Source organism: Xenopus laevis, chromosome 7S (assembly GCF_017654675.1).
Source record: "Xenopus laevis strain J_2021 chromosome 7S, Xenopus_laevis_v10.1, whole genome shotgun sequence".
NCBI lineage: Eukaryota > Metazoa > Chordata > Amphibia > Anura > Pipidae > Xenopus > Xenopus laevis.
Window position 1 is genome coordinate 71,324,767 of NC_054384.1, and position 17,679 is coordinate 71,342,445.

Genomic DNA, 17,679 nt, shown 5'->3' on the forward strand with positions numbered 1-17,679 from the left:
GGTATGTAGGCTTTGTGTATTTATCCTCTGTCCTCTATGGGCCTATAACAGGTATGGAATCTGTTATCCGGAAACCCATTATCCACAAGCTCAGAATTACAGGAAGGTTGTCTCCCATAGACTCCATTTTATCCAAATAATCCAGATTTTTAAAAATGATTTCCTTTATCTGTAATAATAAAACAGTACCTTGTACTAGATCCAAACTAAGATATTTTTAATCCTTATCAGAGGCAAAATCAGCCTATTGGGATTATTTGAGGTTTACATGATTTTCTAGTAGACTTATGGCATGAAGATCCAAATTACAGAAAGATCCATTATCCAGAAAACCCCAAGTCAAGAACTTTCTGGATAACAGTCCAGTACCTGTACAACATGGCATGAAAGACAGAGTGATGCACTTTTGATAGCAATGGTTCTATAATGGGGCTCTATGATTTAATTTAAAGGGATACTGTCATGGGAAAAATTTCTGCACTGAAATCCATTTCTCAAAAGAGCAAACAGATTTTTTTATATTCAATTTTGAAATCTGACATGGGGCTAGACATTTTGTCAATTTCCCAGCTGCCCCTGGTCATGTGACTTGTGCTCTGATAAACTTCAATCACTCTTTACTGCTGTACTGCAAGTTGGAGTGATATCACCCCCCTCCCTTCCCCCTCCCCCAGCAGCCAAACAAAAGAACAATGGGAAGGTAACCAGATAGCAGCTCCCTAACACAAGATAACAGCTGCCTGGTAGATCTAAGAACAACACTCAATAGTAAAAACCCATGTCCCACTGAGACACATTCAGTTACATTGAGAAGGAAAAACAGCAGCCTGCCAGAAAGCATTTCTCTCCTAAAGTGCAGGCACAAGTCACATGACCAGGGGCAGCTGGGAAATTGACAAAATGTCTAGCTCCATTTCAGATTTCAAAATTGAATATAAAAAAATCTGTTTGCTCTTTTGAGAAATGGATTTCAGTGCAGAATTCTGCTGGAGCAGCACTATTAACTGATGCATTTTGAAAAAATGTTTTTTCCCATGCCAGTATCCCTGAGAGAGAGGAGAGGAAACAGGGCACCATACTATGCATCTATCTAGTTAGTGGTTTCCTTATATAATGAGAAAGCGTTTTTTTTTGTACCATTATACAGCTTGGGTCGGGTCTGAATGTCAGAAGGTGGGTTAGCACATACATGAAATAGAATGACATGCTAATGAAATGCCAAATAGATAGGCATGTGAGCCTGAATGATGTACAAATATAGCACATCTAGCTATTAAGTATATTAGGAAAAGTACAGTTTATAGTTAAGGATACTCTTTTAACTACATTGAAGCTCAGCATCTGTGAAAAGCAGTGCATTTACTCTGTGTAGCCTGGCAATGGCTCCCTGTGTTTGGGATTAATGGCACACTATGCAGTGCTGGGGATGATGCTTAATGCTCCATCTGACCTGCTATGTAAAACCAAATCTCCTGGGAAGGACACATTTGCAAAAGGACAGAGATTAACCTTTGGTAGCCTAGAATGTCACTGTCAGCTGTGGCGCCAATAAGTGGCCATGGTCAGGATTGGAGGTCCAAAACGGCACATGACTGGTACAAAGTTCCCATTAGAAATGCAGTTATTCCAGGGGAAAGGAACCATGTTAATAAGAGTTACTGATGCCTCATATACAGTATATTTCCATATGATTACATTTACAGTTATGTTCAGAAGAATAAGAGATCACTTGTTTAAAAAAGTGAATAAAGCACAAGACCCTTTTAATAGCTTTTATTTCCATACACGCAAATGCATTAGGAACACTGCAGATTCTATTCCAAATCAAAACATGAAGACAACAATATAAACTTTGTTTTATTCCTTTTCAGAAAGTGAAGAAAAGGGAATATTAGGCTGTTAAAAAAAAAAAAACAGTGTCTGCATTGTTCTTTACAAACTCAAACATTCACTGTATTAACTGAAAAATGTTTTTAGATTTTGCTTTCATTTGAATCGCTAACTAATATTTCGTTGTATAATCAGTGTTTCTGAGAACTGCTGCACATCTGTGTTACATGGAGTCAACCAACTTCTGGCACCTGTTACATTCCACAATTCTTCTGCATTTCTGTACTAGGTCCCTTTTGTTTCAACTTGTTTATTAATGACCTGGAGGTGGGCATTGAAAGTACTGTTTCTATTTTTGCAGATGATACTAAATTGTGCAGAACTATAGGTTCCATGCAGGATGCTGCCACTTTGCAGAGTGATTTGTCTAAATTGGAAAACTGGGCAGCAAACTGGAAAATGAGGTTCAATGCACTTTGGCAAAAATAATATAAATGCAAGTTATACACTAAATGGCAGTGTGTTGGGAGTTTCCTTAAATGAGAAGGATATTGGGGTCTTTGTAGATAACACGTTGTCTAATTCTGGGCAGTGTCATTCTGTGGCTACTAAAGCAAATAAAGTTCTGTCTTGCATAAAAAAGGGCATTAACTCAAGGGATGAAAACATAATTATGCCTCTTTATAGGTCCCTGGTAAGGCCTCATCTGGAGTATGCAGTGCAGTTTTGGACTCCAGTCCTTAAGAGGGATATAAATGAGCTGGAGAGAGTGCAGAGACGTGCAACTAAACTGGTTAGAGGGATGGAAGACTTAAATTATGAGGGTAGACTGTCAAGGTTGGGGTTGTTTCCTCTGGAAAAAAGGCGCTTGCGAGGGAACATAATTACACTTTACAAGTACATTAGAGGACATTATAGACAAATAGCAGGGGACCTTTTTACCCATAAAGTGGATCACCGTACCAGAGGCCACCCCTTTAGACTAGAAGAAAAGAACTTTCATTTGAAGCAACGTAGGGGGTTCTTCACAGTCAGGACAGTGAGGTTGTGGAATGCACTGCCGGGTGATGTTGTGATGGCTGATTCAGTTAATGCCTTTAAAAGGCATGTAAAGTCTAAAATAGAATAAGGCTAGAAATGCTGTATTTTGTATACTAAATATAAACATGAACTTACTGCACCACAAGCCTAATCAAACAAATAATTTATTCTTTCAAAGTTGGCTACAGGGGGTCACCATCTTGTAACTTTGTTAAACATCTTTGCAAGACTAAGACTGTGCACATGCTCAGTGTGGTCTGGGCTGCTTAGGGATCGTCATAAACAAAGCTGCTTGAGTTCTGCTTCTGGGAAGTAAGGCGGGGGCTCCCCCTGCTGTTCATAACTATGATTGTTTCCCTGCTCAGCAGTTAGGGACCATCTGACAATTCCTATCCACAGCAGTAAATGAAGGGAGAATTTCACTGCATACAGTCAGGTATCTTAAAAACGGTACATATTTTTTTTATTAAAGTATATTGGAGATAGGTTTCTTTTTCATTAAGGAAAGTACAAATGGGATTTTATTTTTTTGCCTTTACGTGCCCTTTAAAGACAAGTTCTCGTGTAGAAATAACTTGGCTATTATTCTGGATATTCTCTAATTAGTTAGTCTTCAATAATCTTTACTTAAAGGGAGAAGTTTGCTATCAAATTTAAATTTAGTAAAACTTAGAAAGCATAATTGTGAGACGATTTGCAGTCTTAGTTTTCTATTTGTTGCTGCTTAAAATTATTTCAGTTTTTTCTGCAGCCGTCCAGTCAAGAACTTCAGAAGCTGCCTTGGTTGCAATGCTAGGATCCAGTTTACACAAGTAACCAGTAAGTGGGTTGAATGAGAGAATAGTGGGGAGGCTGAACAGAAATAGAAGTAATATATAAAAAGTAGCAATAACAATATATTGTAGCCTTGCAGAGCAATCATTCTTTGGCATCTATAGCATTTTAAATGTAATTGGGAAATAGCAGAAGAGGAAGGCAAACAATTAAAAAAAACTATAAAAGTAATTGAATAGGAGAGCAACTGACTCTCATTCCTGGTTCCACTCTTTCTCAACAGCAGTTCCTTCCTCCCAGCCACAGTCCCATGTCATTGTCTCCCTATTGCAGTCCTGCTGGTCCCCTTGGCTTGCTTAAAGGAACAGTAACACCAAAAAAATGTAAGTGTTTTAAAGTAATGAAAATATCATGTAGTGTTGCCCTGCACTGGTAAAACTAAGGTGTTCGCTTTAGAAACACTACTATAGTTCATATAAACAAGATGCTGCGGAGCAATAGCAGAAATTGGAAAACGGCTATATGGCACAGGTTAACTAATGGATAACAGATAACATCATTCGACAGACAGACCTTACTTGCTATCTGATGTGTAACCTGAGCCTTTTCTCCTTTGAATGGCTGCCCCCATTGCTACACTGCAGCTTATTTATATAAACAATAGTAGTGTTCCTGAAGCAAACACAGCAGTTTTACCAGTGCAGGGCAACACTGCATTATATTTTCATTACTTTTAAACACTTATTTTTTGACGTTACTGTTCCTTTAAACCCCACCTATTTCCAGTAAAAGGGTTATCTTGTTTGTTTATTTCCATGGTTATGAGTGCTGTTTTGGCCTTAGTACTTTTAGCATACCCTTGCCTTATAGTCTTAGAGAATCAAGCATATCATCTTACAGAAAATTAGCATTTCTTACAGATAATTAGATTTCAAAACCTAATTTACTTTTTCTTTTATCTCATTTCCTGAGCCAAGTTCGTGTCCACTTTCCCTTTAACTGCTGAGATTGCTTCTGTGCTGGACAAACACCTCGCACAGCAAGGTTAATAAAGTGTTGGTTTAATCTGATCATAAAACTAGTGGACATACTTCACACAGGTAAAAGACACAAATATAAAAGACCAACACAACAAGATTGTCACTGCTGCTGTATAAAAACACTGGGAAAGAAGTGAGTTGTACAGTTATGTGTCAATTGATATTGTGTCCGCTGCCATCTTGCCTGTACAAGCCTATTAGTTGTGTGTGTAGAAATGTCTTACATCACTTTACAGTACTAGCTGCTTGTTGTAGTTGGCTGGAGAAGGTGTCACAGATTCCTAAAAAGTATTATGTATTACATTCCCCAATAATAAACCTCTCTTTCAGGCTCCAAGCTGTCACTATGGAAGAGCTGCCATAAGCTGCCACTGACTGAAGCTTTATTTTGAGCTTGTGGCTATTGGGGCTTTTGTGTACTTGAAATGCCAGTGACTATTTTTACTCTCACTTCAGACCATTTTGCCGGCTGACAAATAGCAGCTACCAATGTTAGATTCTTGCGGGTACATTGTGCTAGGTGCCTTCTTTTGCACAAGTACTGGTTTCAGTCACAGATAGTGTTTAGCATTTGGTGTCATGTGTACCTATTTTGCCATTATTCTGTTTCTGTGCACAAATAAAAAAAATGGACCTTATTCAGTGTAGAAAAATACATATAAATATATAGCTTCTATATGAATAACATTTTACAAGTAAGATTCAGGCACCTGAGAAATGGCTGTGTAAATAATGTTCCCAGTCATTAATTAACGTGCAGTGTTCTTAGAAAGAGACAACATACATGTATGTAGAGTTCTGCTGTGACCTCTCAGTTCCAAACACTTGACTCTGCCCCTGCACAACAGCTTTTATGTGTTTTACAGGAGGAGAGATGTATGTAAAGTGCTAATCCTGCTCTCTTTGGCTTCTCCCATTCCACTAGTACCGATATACCTTGATTTGGTTGTTCTCATCCAAACCTAACTGCAGAAGTCCTGGAGAAGATCCCATTGTCCTGCTTGTGCGTGGGCTTGGACTTCAGTCAAGGGAAACTAGAAAGCAGTCTTGGCAATTTTGACAGTGGGGGCCACAATACAGGTACAGTTATAATACAGACATCATGCACCCACAATATTGGATACCAATCTAAGACAGGAGAGGTATTAGATAGTAAAATTAGGATACTTTCCCAAACCCTACTGGCTGGGTTTTACAATTGCACCTATGGTAAATAAAAGTAACACAGTAATTTAGGCTGGAAAAGAAATACTGTATGTCTATAGAGATAAACCAGGCATGTCCAAAGTGCGGCCCGCGGGCCAATTGCGGACCTTTATCAAGTTTACACTGGCCCTCAGCCTCCATCATAAAATTAATAATAATGCGACCCGCCAGCACAGTGCAATCAGGAATCATGTAGCTGTAGCAGTAATATTTGGGCACATTAGTGAAATGATCTGCCACTTGGTCTATACTGCTGCCTGTGTGCTGAAGGTGTTAGTAATAGACACGTACTGGCACGTAGTAATGCACCGCTCTCACATACTTCTGTAGTTTACTGTACTGGCACGTCACTACTTCTATTGCACCTTCAGCACTAAAGAAGTATGCGAGAGCGGCGCGTCACTATGTGCCAGTACGTGTCTATTGCTGAAACCTTCAGCACACAGGCAGCAGTATAGACAAAGTGCCAGATCATTTCACTAATGTGCCCAAATATTACCGCTATGGCTACGTGACTCCTTGTTTAAACGAGTTATGGTGTTAATGGTTCAAAGGATGTCCGGCTAAATGTTCAGCCCCCACACATTTTTACCTCACCAAATCTGGCCCTCATTGCAAAAAGTTTGGACACCCCTGAGTTAATAAACCTTTTACTTCTATATAAAACTCCAGAGAAAGGCAAAAAAAATCCCCATCTGATGCCTCTGAAATATGCCTCAGAAGGGGAAAAAAAAACCTTCCTGAGCCAAATATAGCAATCATACCAGTCTCTGCATCATTACCAGCTTAGTTGCCTTTTTCTGAACCCTCTCTAATTCAATTATGTCCCAACTGACCAATGGAGACTTAAACTGCATGGCATAATGTAGATGGGCCCTTACCAGTGCTTTGTAAAGATCTAGCTCTAAGTGTGTTAATGTTCTCTTATAGCATTACGGAAAGGATACACTTTGGGGTCGTTCCTGAAGTTTTCCAGCCACTTCTTGTTGGTGTCAATCATAGCCTGAATGCTACGTTTGTCCGTGTGCTGTGCATGTACAGCTGAGCTTTGCAACATTTGAACTTGATCTCTGTGAGGATTTGTAAAGACAGAGAAATGAGATTATAAAATGAACAAATAATCTTTAGACACTGCCCATCAAGTTTCTGCATTTTGATTCCTTTACAATAATGGCAAATTAATTTTATGTTTTTAGATCATTCCCTTTCCCATATTTGTTCAATATCTACTTAAAGTGATACTGACACTAACACCTATGATTAGGTAACTAAGAGATCTGTTTTTGTAACTGAGAGATTTGTTTTTGTAAGTAATTGTTAGCTGAAGTTTCTAAACATGACTGTTTTGCCAACCCGACTGCCCCATCACAGCATTTCAGTTAAAGTTTCTAATGCTAACGGACTCCTGTTGCACAAATATGGCAGCCCCCTCATACAGGAACACAGGGAGTCACATAGGTAATGTAAAAGCATTGGGCAAACACTTTATGGCAAAATGAAAAGAAGCATGCAAAGTCAATATTACAATAGATGTAAAAACAACTATTTCTGGTGTCGGTATCTCTTTAATTTAGCCTCGTGGATACACAAAATACTCCCATTTTACTTGCCACCTATAGACATTTTACCTAGATTTTACAAACCCATGAATTTATGGCACAATCACACTCACCCAGCAGGAACATAGCCAAATCTATTCTCTTGCAGCTGGGACTGGTTACTGAATGGAGGTGTTCCTCCTATAAAATATATGTTGGAACACTGATCACGAGACAGATACACAAAGATTAGAGATTATAGCTGAATAACTGATACAGAGCTGGACTGAATGAACATCCTAGGACTCATCATATAACATGAGAGTGGATTTTTTTCCAATATATATTGATTGTCTTCCAATGGACTCAAAGTGCTGTACAGCAATAAATAGGTGTACTAAGTATACCACAGCACCAGGTTGTTAATGACTTGTTCAGGGTCACGGAGTAGTTTATAGGCCAACTCTTTCACCCTCCCATGATAACAGGGCCCACTGTCACAATAATTAACAGAAATGCAACAGAAAATGCAGAGGAGTATATATTTATAAATATACTGTACTTTTTGGAATTTTTTGTTGCATGTAATGGTTGTGACAGTGATATATAAATGCCTATGGCAGATATAAGTAACCATTAGCGTAAACCAGGAGGTGATCTGTTAATCTGGAGGGTAGGTATGATCTTGTACAGGTATTAGAGACTTTTTGTGTAAAAGGAGATAAGTGACATTAAAGGAACTGTAATACCAAAAAATAAAAGCATTTCAAAGTAATTCAAATATAATGTATTGCTGCTATGCATTGGTAAAAGTTTGCTTTAAAAACACTACTAAAGATAGCTAAATAAAGCTACTGCAGAGCTATGGGGGCAGCCATTCAAGCTAAAAAAGGAGAAAAGGCACAGGCTACCTGATAGATAACAGATAGACTCTGTAATAGAATACAATGGGAATTTACGGAGTGCATCTGGTATCTTATACGTAACTTGTGCTCTGAATGGCTGCCACCATGGCTTCACAGCAACTTGTTTATATAAACTATAGTAGTGTTTCTGAAGCAAATACACCTGTTGTAGTAGGACAGGGAAACAATTTAATGTTTTGGTGTTACTGTTTTTTTAACACATTACTTTATTTTAAGTAGAGCAATTAAACTTTATCCTGGCAGACCTGGGAAATACTTTTGCCATTTCTTCATTAAGATTGCATCCACCGACTGTGAAGAAGAGGGTACTGAGGGTACACTTGAGGGTAAACTACTGCTCCACACGGAGGACTGAGGAACACTGAGTCGTGTTAGAGTGTTGAAAGAGGAGAGAGGGATGCCTGGCTCTGTAGAGAGAGGGTCATTGGAGAGAGAACCCAGTGAAGATAAGACCCCATTTAATTCAGCTGTGATGCGCCGTAGTGAGTCTGTCAAACTGTGCACTTTGAATGGAACAATAGGTTGTGTCCTGAGATCTCCACCTGCTGGGACAAGATGTGGTTCATCAGTGATGGTAATGCTAAAATGCTTCCTCCAATCATTTATTTACAAAAGAAGCTCCAAAAAGAAGGAAGCAGAATTTTCAAGATAGTCTGTAAATACAGTAACCTAAAAACCTTCAAATAAATGCAGTTAATCTAAACATGCTCACGGGCCTAAACAGGAGCAGCAACAGGATGACCCCAAACATAAATGCAAATGTGTCTCAGAAGGGGTATATTTGGACATTAAAAGGGACAGAGCCAAAGGTCTGTTTGATCTGTTGAACCCAAAGAACCACATACCACATCCTGGCGAGTAAATGACTACGGCTTTAGTGTTGAAACATAGGCAGCAATATAGTTGGTTGCTCTAGAGTTACAAGCAGTATCCACAAAAAAGGGTTTTATTTTAGCACATAAAAATAAGAAGTTACAGTTTTCTTCTTTTTTCTTCATATTTTCACAGAATACTAGACAAGTATGATCATCTTAAAATCCATAAAGTGTGATATTTAAATAGGAAAAGCATAGCGTTATATAAGGGCGTCAACTTGCATTCACCCCTACTTTTATTTTGTCTGAACATATAGTTCACTACATTGGCCCACCCTGGAAGAGATGGGACAGCCCCAGAGATGAGGAACTAGTCATTTAGAGGGGCTGCCTCACCACAAAGGGAGATAATGAGGAGTTCAGTAGATTCTTACCTGGGTGCAAATCATTGTTTATGATACTGCAGGAGTCATCTGAGTCACTTAAGTCAAAGGACACCACCTTTTTACTTCTTCTTCCTCTAATAACAGCATCATCATCAGATATCTGCAAGGAGAAGGAGAGCATTGGTATTGCCATTAAGCAGCAGTCCCCAACTGTGAAACACATTCAAATGTAAAAAATGTTTGGACGCATAGAAAAGTTCCTGGGGTGCCAAATAAGGGCTGTGTTTGGCTATTTGGTATCCTCTTCGTGGTCTGTTTGGCAGTACATGTGTTTTGTATGCAACCAAAACTTGCCCCTACGACAGGAATTTAAAAGAAACACCTAATTTGAGGCCACTGAGAGCAACATCCAAGGGGTTGGTAAGCAACATGTTGCTTACGAGCCACTGGTTGGGGATCACTGCCATAGAGTATGTGATAAACGCCTCATTCATGGTAGAGATTTTACTCCGTATTTGTTTTTTGTATCTCTTGTGTACGTGGATAAGATTTAAGTAATCACGTTGCTCTACAATCCATTATTAGGTTATAGGTTATTCCCTCACCTCTTCCCGAAGGGAACTCTCCAGCTCCTGCAGTCTCTGCTCTTTCTCTTGCAGCAAGACCTGCCCCTTCTGCATGGTACTCTGGAATGCATTTATACTGCGTGCTTCCTACAGGAGAAAAGGGAAAACTCAGGCAATATGCACCAGCCTTCAGTTAGATTAATAGTGAAAACAGGATTTTTTATACTTACCGTTAAATCTGTTTCTCTGTGATCAATAGGGGGACACAGGGACGATGGGGTTAAGCTCCACCCTCCAGGAGGCAGGACACTTACTAATAAATTTGTGGGCGTGCCTAACCGGCTTAACCCCCACACTCCAGCTTATCCAATCAGTTTGTCACAAAAAAAGCTGTAACAAGATTACGTAATAATCAAAATAATAATAACCCACGTAGAAGGTAAATCAGGGAATTATCCCGACATGACCAAACGGTCAATAAACAAAAGTTTTAGGGCGGGCCGCCCTGTGTCCCCCTATTGATCACAGAGAAACAGATTTAACGGTAAGTATAAAAAATCCTGTTTTCTCTGTCATCATAGGGGGACACAGGGACGATGGGGACTTAACAAAGCAGCCCCCAAAACAGCAGGGCGGGAAAACGAATTAACCATTACTTCAGCACAGAATGTAGCACCTTGCGCCCAAAAGATGCTTCAGCTGAAGAAAAAATATCAACTTTATAGAATTTTGAAAAAGTATGTACAGAGGACCAGGTAGCCGCCCTGCAAATCTGGTCCAATGAGGCTGAATTACGCCAAGCCCAGGAAGCTCCGATTGCTCTTGTAGAATGAGCTCGAATTCCCTCCGGTGGAATCTTCCCTTTGGCCATGTATGCCTGTCTGATGGTCTCCTTGATCCATCTAGAAATGGTAGCTTTAGATGCAGGATGACCCTTCCTGGGCCCTGATGGTAATACGAAGAGAGTTTGAGACCGTCGAAAAGACCTTGATTTTTCAATATACCATCGTAAGGCTCTAACTACATCTAAGTTGTGTAGCCGACGTTCCTTATCATTCTTTGGTTCCGGACAGAGAGATGGAACAACAATGTCTTGGTTGATGTGAAATGACGAGACCACCTTAGGAAGGAAAGACGGAACTGTGCGTAGGACTGCCTTATCCTTGTGGAACACTAGAAAAGATGGATCTGCCGATAGTGCACTCAGTTCTGACACTCTTCTAGTGGATGTAATTGCCATTAAGAACACTACCTTCCAGGTAAGCCAAGTATCTGAAATAGATCCCATCGGTTCGAATGGTGGATCCAGAAGGGCTTCAAGAACAACATTCAAATCCCATGCTGGAACTGGAGGCTGATATGGAGGAACTATATGTGCCACTCCTTGTAGAAAAGTGCGTACTGTATCATTCAAGGCTAGTTTGGACTGAAATAGGATTGACAGAGCTGATACTTGTACTTTCAGAGAGCTGAGTTTTAGACCTCGCCTGAGCCCGCGCTGCAGGAAAGACAGAACTCTCGGAATGCTAAGCTTGTGAAAGGATAGATTGAACTCCTCGCACCAACTCCGATAGGATTGCCAGACTCTGTAGTATGATTTTGAAGATGAAGACTTACGAGCTCTCAGTAATGTGGCAATAACTTCTTCTGTTAACCCTTGTTTTCGCCAGATGTCTGCCTCAACAGCCATCCCGTCAAAGCGAACAACCCTGGGTTGTGATGTGCCACGGGCCCTTGGAACAGAAGGTCCGGCCTGTTCTCGAGACGTATCGGTTGTGCTATTGACATTTCCTGAAGGTCGTAAAACCAAGTCCTCCGAGGCCAGTAAGGAGCCACCACAATTACCGTGATGTCTGACTGTCTGATCTTCTTGAGGACTCGTGGAAGCATGGGTAGCGGAGGGAATATGTACGCTAGACTGAACTGCCACTTCTGTGTCATGGCATCGACCCCTGCTGCCAGTCTCTCTCGGTAACGAGCAAAGAATCGAGGCACCTTTGTGTTGTTTCTTGACGCCATTAGATCGACCTGTGGTTGTCCCCAATGGAGTACTAGTTTTGCAAACACTTCTGGGTGAAGTTCCCATTCTCCCGGATCTAGACGAATTCTGCTGAGGTAATCTGCTTTGGTGTTTAGAACTCCTGGGATATGGATCGCGGATAGCTGTACTTCGTTGGTTTCTGCCCAACTGAGAATTTGTTGAGCTTCCAACAGCGCCGCTTTGCTGCGAGTACCTCCCTGGCGATTTATGTACGCCACTGCGGTAGCATTGTCGCTCTGTAATCGAACCGGACTTGCTTGTAATAACTCTGTCCATTCGGCCAGAGCTAGTCTTATTGCCCTTAGCTCTAAGATGTTGATTGGAAGTTTGGACTCCCTTGGAGACCATTGACCTTGGGCAGACAAGTTGTCCCAGGTTGCTCCCCAACCCCTCAGACTGGCATCTGTGGAAATTATCTTCCAATCTTGCGTCGCCCAGGATTGACCCTTGGAGAGATTGGTCGGTCGCAGCCACCACTGGATGGCTACTCTTGTCGACTGAGATAGATTGAGCTTGCGAGTGAGAGCTCCCCCTCTCCATGACGTTAGAATGTTCGCTTGCAATGGTCGTAAGTGAATCTGTGCAAATGGAACGGCTTCTATGGTAGCAACCATGAGTCCCAGTACTCTCATTCCTAGATGAACAGTTGGACTCTGATCTCGGAGGAGTAGACGGACTTGCTTCATGACCTTCATTTGCTTGTCCAACGGAAGATGCACCATTTGTGTAATGGTATTGAACTCGAGACCCAGGAATGTCATGTGATGACTGGGTCGCAAATTGGACTTCGACCAATTTATGGTCCAGCCAAAATTCTGCAGAAGACTGATTGCCTTGCTCCGATCTTCCTCTGCCTTTTCCTCTGATCTGGCTTTCAGAAGCAGATCGTCCAGATAAGGAGTGACTGAAATCCCTTGCAGACGTAATGCCGCCGCCGATACTGCCATTAGTTTTGTGAACACTCTGGGGGCTGAAGAGAGTCCGAATGGCAGAGCCACAAACTGGTAGTGTTGGTTCCTGAATGCGAATCGAAGGAAGGAGTGATGCGGCGGCCAGATTGGTACATGGAGGTACGCATCTCTGATATCGATAGACATCAGCAGTTGATTTTTCTCCATCCCTCTTATCACTGATCTCAGAGTCTCCATTTTGAATCGTACTGATCTGACGAACCTGTTCAGCTGTTTGAGATCTAGTACCGGCCTGAAGGAGCCGTTTTTCTTTGGCACAATGAAAATGTTGGAATAGAATCCGGAAAATCTCTCTGAATGTGGCACTGGAACAATCACTCCAGTTTGTTCTAAATTTGTGATGCAATTTAGAAAGGCAGCAGCTTTGTCTGGATCTGCAGGAACCCTGGACATGATGAATCTTTTGCCAGGAATGGTTGAGAAATCTATGTGGTAACCTTCGGAAATAATTTCGTTCACCCACATGTCTGACGCATGGTTGATCCACACCTCCCGGAATTGGAGTAACTTGCCCCCAATACGCTCCCCCGACTCCGGAAGGGGTACCCCGTCAGGCTGACGAAGACTTATCTGCTGCGGGCTTGATAACCGGTCGATTGGTCTTCCAATGCATGCGACCTTTGTCGTTTGTTTTGGCTCGAAAGTGTGACCGCTGTGGTGAATTGTTTCTTCGTGTGTATCGTCTACTTGAGCCACGAAAAAACCTTCCCCGTCTGGTGGTAGTAGTTGTTTTACTTTTGGCCTGTGGAAGAAAAGTGCTTTTTCCTCCCGTCGCCTGCGAAATAATTTTTTCAAGCTCTTCACCAAACAGGCGCTGTCCCTTGAATGGAAGAGATGTCAAGGACTTCTTAGAACTCAGATCTGCTGACCAATTTTTCAGCCACAATGTTCTACGTGCTGCAACAGAAAGAGCGGAAGTACGTGCCGTGACTTGAACTGTGTCTAGTGCGGAGTCGCACAAATAAGCCGATGCCTCTGCTATCGCATTGGCTGATGATAACAGATCGGATCTGGAAACTGCATTCTGGATGTCCTTGACAAGCGATTCGGACCACGCTTGTATTGCTCTGGCCACCCAAGCCGAAGCCAGGCATGGGCGAAGAGCTGACCCAGACGAAGAATAAATTGACCTAAGAAAACCTTCCAATCTTCGGTCAGATGGGTCTTTGAAGGATGCCGCATCTGTGACTGGCAATGTAGTGGACTTGGCCAATCTTGATACAGGTGCATCAACTGCTGGGGGATTAGTCCACTTTTCTACCAGATCTTTCGAAAATGGATAAGACTTAGAAAATTTCCTAGTCGTCTGAAACTTTCTTTCTGGAACACTCCACTCTTCTTGTATTATGTGAAGAAGATGCTCATGAGAAGGAAAACAAACTTCGGATTTTGCTTCCTCTTGAATAACCCCAAATCATCCTGGGATTTGGGCGTTTGTGATATATTCAACACATCCATAACACCCTTAATAATACCCTCCACATCATGCTGACTATCATGATCTCTGTGGTCCTCCACAGTTTCTTCCTCCTCCCCAGACGAAACTTCAGAAGGAAGTAATTCTCCCTCAGATTGTGAGGATGCCTGCTCAGCTGCAGATTCGTCAGACAAACAATGAATAGACGTAGTAGGCACTTTAGTTTCTTCAGACCGCTTTCGCTTAGAGCTAGTCTTTTGATCAAGTCTGGCTAACATTCTTCCTAAATTGTCAGCAATAGAGGGAAGACCCTGCAAGGAAGCAAGGGACTGTGTTAAATGAATGGCCCACAATGGTGCTGGCACATCAGCATCTGAGCTGAGCCCCTGACCTTGAGAAATACTCTCCCTTGAAGGATTCTCTGGCTGAGCCGCTGGAGGGCTTGAAACATCCTCTGAAATGAGCGCTGTACTCTGCCCCACTAAACAGGACTTACAGAGCGGCTCCCCCTGCCCTCGAGGCAGCTTAACATTGCAATTGGCACAGGCAAAAAATTTAATCTGCGCTGTTTTGGCAGCCTTCCCCCCTGCCCTGGTGAATAACCCCTCTGACCTACCTTCTGCCATGGAGATTGGGTAAGTAGGAGTGTGTGGGGCAGTCAGCAACCGCTTACAACTCGCTAGCACTTGCAGGAGCGGAGAAATGGACCATCCGGTGCGCAGCAGAAGCACTATGCGCAAGATGGCCGCTGGAACGCATACGCGCATGCGCACAAGTGCGCAAAATGGCCGCTGGAACGCATACGCGCATGCGCACAACGTGCGCAAGATGGCCGCCGGAACGCATACGCCGCATGCGTTCCAGCGCAGCGCGATCCGGCCCTCTCCCCCCTCAGCCGTCTCCTCACTTAGACAGAAGGCGCAGCGAGCGCCCAGACACAGCATGGAGGGAAAGAACCGGCCAGTACAGGAGCACGCCCTGCACCTCTTACCAAAACAGTAAGGATAAGGGGGGGAACGGGGGAGGGCTACCGTGCTAGGGGGGAGGCTGCCAAGCCAGACCTGTGAGGTGAGTTGTTATGCCCAAGGCAGGTACTCACCTCGTGCCCATCCCGGCCAGACCATCTGCCATCGCCAAACTTAGCAGGGATACGTCTGGGTGGTCGTTATAGCCTATAGCGGCTAGAAATGACCCCGGTGGGCGGAGAAATACTGGGACTGTACTAAGGACAAACATGCGCTGCCCAGAGTAAGACCACAGAAAGAGAGTAGTCATCCTTGACTAACATCGCTGGACGTCCATCCTCCTGGTAACAGGACACTTAAAAAACTGATTGGATAAGCTGGAGTGTGGGGGTTAAGCCGGTTAGGCACGCCCACAAATTTATTAGTAAGTGTCCTGCCTCCTGGAGGGTGGAGCTTAACCCCATCGTCCCTGTGTCCCCCTATGATGACAGAGAAATATACCTGTATAATAAAAAATACTGCATTTTTAAACATGATGTCAGTGAACATCACAATTGGATCCAAACAAAGGACCTGTGGGTCCCAATGTAAAATCCTGCCACAGGCTCTACTATTGGCCTCTCCAGTCTACACTATAAACTCACATGATTTTGACATTTTCCTGTCTAATATACCATTACACAACCAAGGTATAAATATGAAGTTAGTCCGCAGAAATATTCTTTAAGGAAGGCCATTGCTGATGGGATTTGCTTCCATTCCTTGAGTTTTCCGTTTCACAATCACTTACAGTTGACAGGGTCGGCTTTAAAAGGCAGTAACTTTAACAACCGACTTGTTAGTAATGTAAGTTTCTAAGATGGTGCCCCTTCAGTAGACCAGTTCTACTGCCAATAATTGTTGCTGTTGTTGTTGCTCTGTTCACTATTATTTCTGTAGACATTTATTCCTTCTACCTGTACTTTAGATTGCAGATAGCATAACTCAATTATAAATTCACGGTGATAAGATATATAATCTGGTATGCTTGAGACCCATCTGTGATATAAAGCTCCATGACTACTAAAAAAATTAGAACAAGAAAAACACAATAGCACTATTTGCCATCAACACAGTTTTTGATAGGTAAGGTAGAAAGAAGTGCAAGGTAGTGTCTTATTGCAGAGAAAAGGCAACCCCATTAAAAAAGAATGTGGTATAAATATTTTCTGGATAACAGATATCATGCTGGAACTTTAGATGTATAATTGTAAGATATAACAGTTCAATATTCTAATTAATTTACAGCTGTTTTCATGCTTCAGTCTTACCTCTTCCAAGTTCTGCTTCTCATCCTGCAGGAGATGCAAGTCCTGCGTCTCTCGCATGCTATGACGCCAATTCTTCTTGGCTGCATGGAGTAAGGATTGGCGGTGACACAGTGAGCGGGTCTGCAGGTGTAGGAAATCCTTAGCTTTTTGTACTGAGGCCCCCTGGGAGGAGATGTAATGCTGGATACTAAGGGGAGGAAAAGAGAAAAGGTGAGTTAGGGAAGGAGAAAGGTGCATGGTGAAAGAGGAATCATGGACAAACTTGATGTCAGTTCAAACTTTAAAGGGGCTGTTCACCTTTACCTTAACTTTTAGTATGATCTAGATGTAGAGAGTGATATTTGGAGACAATTTGCAATTGGTTTTCATTTTTTAATATTTGTGGTTCTTGAGTTTTTTTTAGCTTTTTATTCAGCAGCACTCCAGTTTGCAGATTGATTTGAATAACAGACTGGAATATAAATAGGAGAGGCCTGAATAGAAAGATGAGTAATAAAAAGTGACAATAACAATATATGTGTTGCCTTACAGAGCATTTGTTTTTTAGATGGGGTCAGTGACCCCTACTTGAAAAAGGAAAATCATTTTAAAACTATAAAAGAAAATAATGAAGACCATGTGAAAACTTCCTTAGAATTGACTATTCTATAACTTACTAAAAGTTAACTTCAAGGTGAACCACCACGCCTTTAAGGAAGGACTGATCTGAATGCACATGCTGGGCACAACCCTTTGTTCCTCTGTAGAAGGATTGTATTGGAGTCAAAGGGGATGTCAGGTAAATGTGTTATGCCGTTTGATCCAAAAACATTGCTGCCATTTGTATGGCCCTGAATGTATGCACAGTTATGTG

At 42.0% G+C, this 17,679-nt stretch overlaps 1 protein-coding gene across 7 annotated transcripts in view; it reads right to left on the minus strand.

The window, feature by feature from the left end:
* Nucleotides 1–4,372: 4,372 nt before the first annotated feature.
* LOC108697590 (centrosomal protein of 164 kDa) overlaps nt 4,373–17,679 on the minus strand; it is a 56,866-nt gene continuing 43,559 nt past the window's right edge. For 5 of the 7 annotated variants that reach the window (XM_041571377.1, XM_018227765.2, XM_041571375.1 and 2 more), the window contains 7 exons: nt 16,827–17,013; nt 10,162–10,269; nt 9,605–9,716; nt 8,601–8,900; nt 7,564–7,630; nt 6,839–6,961; nt 4,373–5,697 (listed from right to left, as the gene is read on the minus strand). In XM_041571377.1, coding sequence (XP_041427311.1) covers nt 5,607–5,697; nt 6,839–6,961; nt 7,564–7,630; nt 8,601–8,900; nt 9,605–9,716; nt 10,162–10,269; nt 16,827–17,013 — 988 coding nt within the window. In that variant the 3' untranslated portion in view covers nt 4,373–5,606. The remainder of the gene's footprint in view (nt 5,698–6,838; nt 6,962–7,563; nt 7,631–8,600; nt 8,901–9,604; nt 9,717–10,161; nt 10,270–16,826; nt 17,014–17,679) is intronic. The other 2 variants (XM_018227761.2, XM_041571376.1) reach the window with 1 other exon arrangement.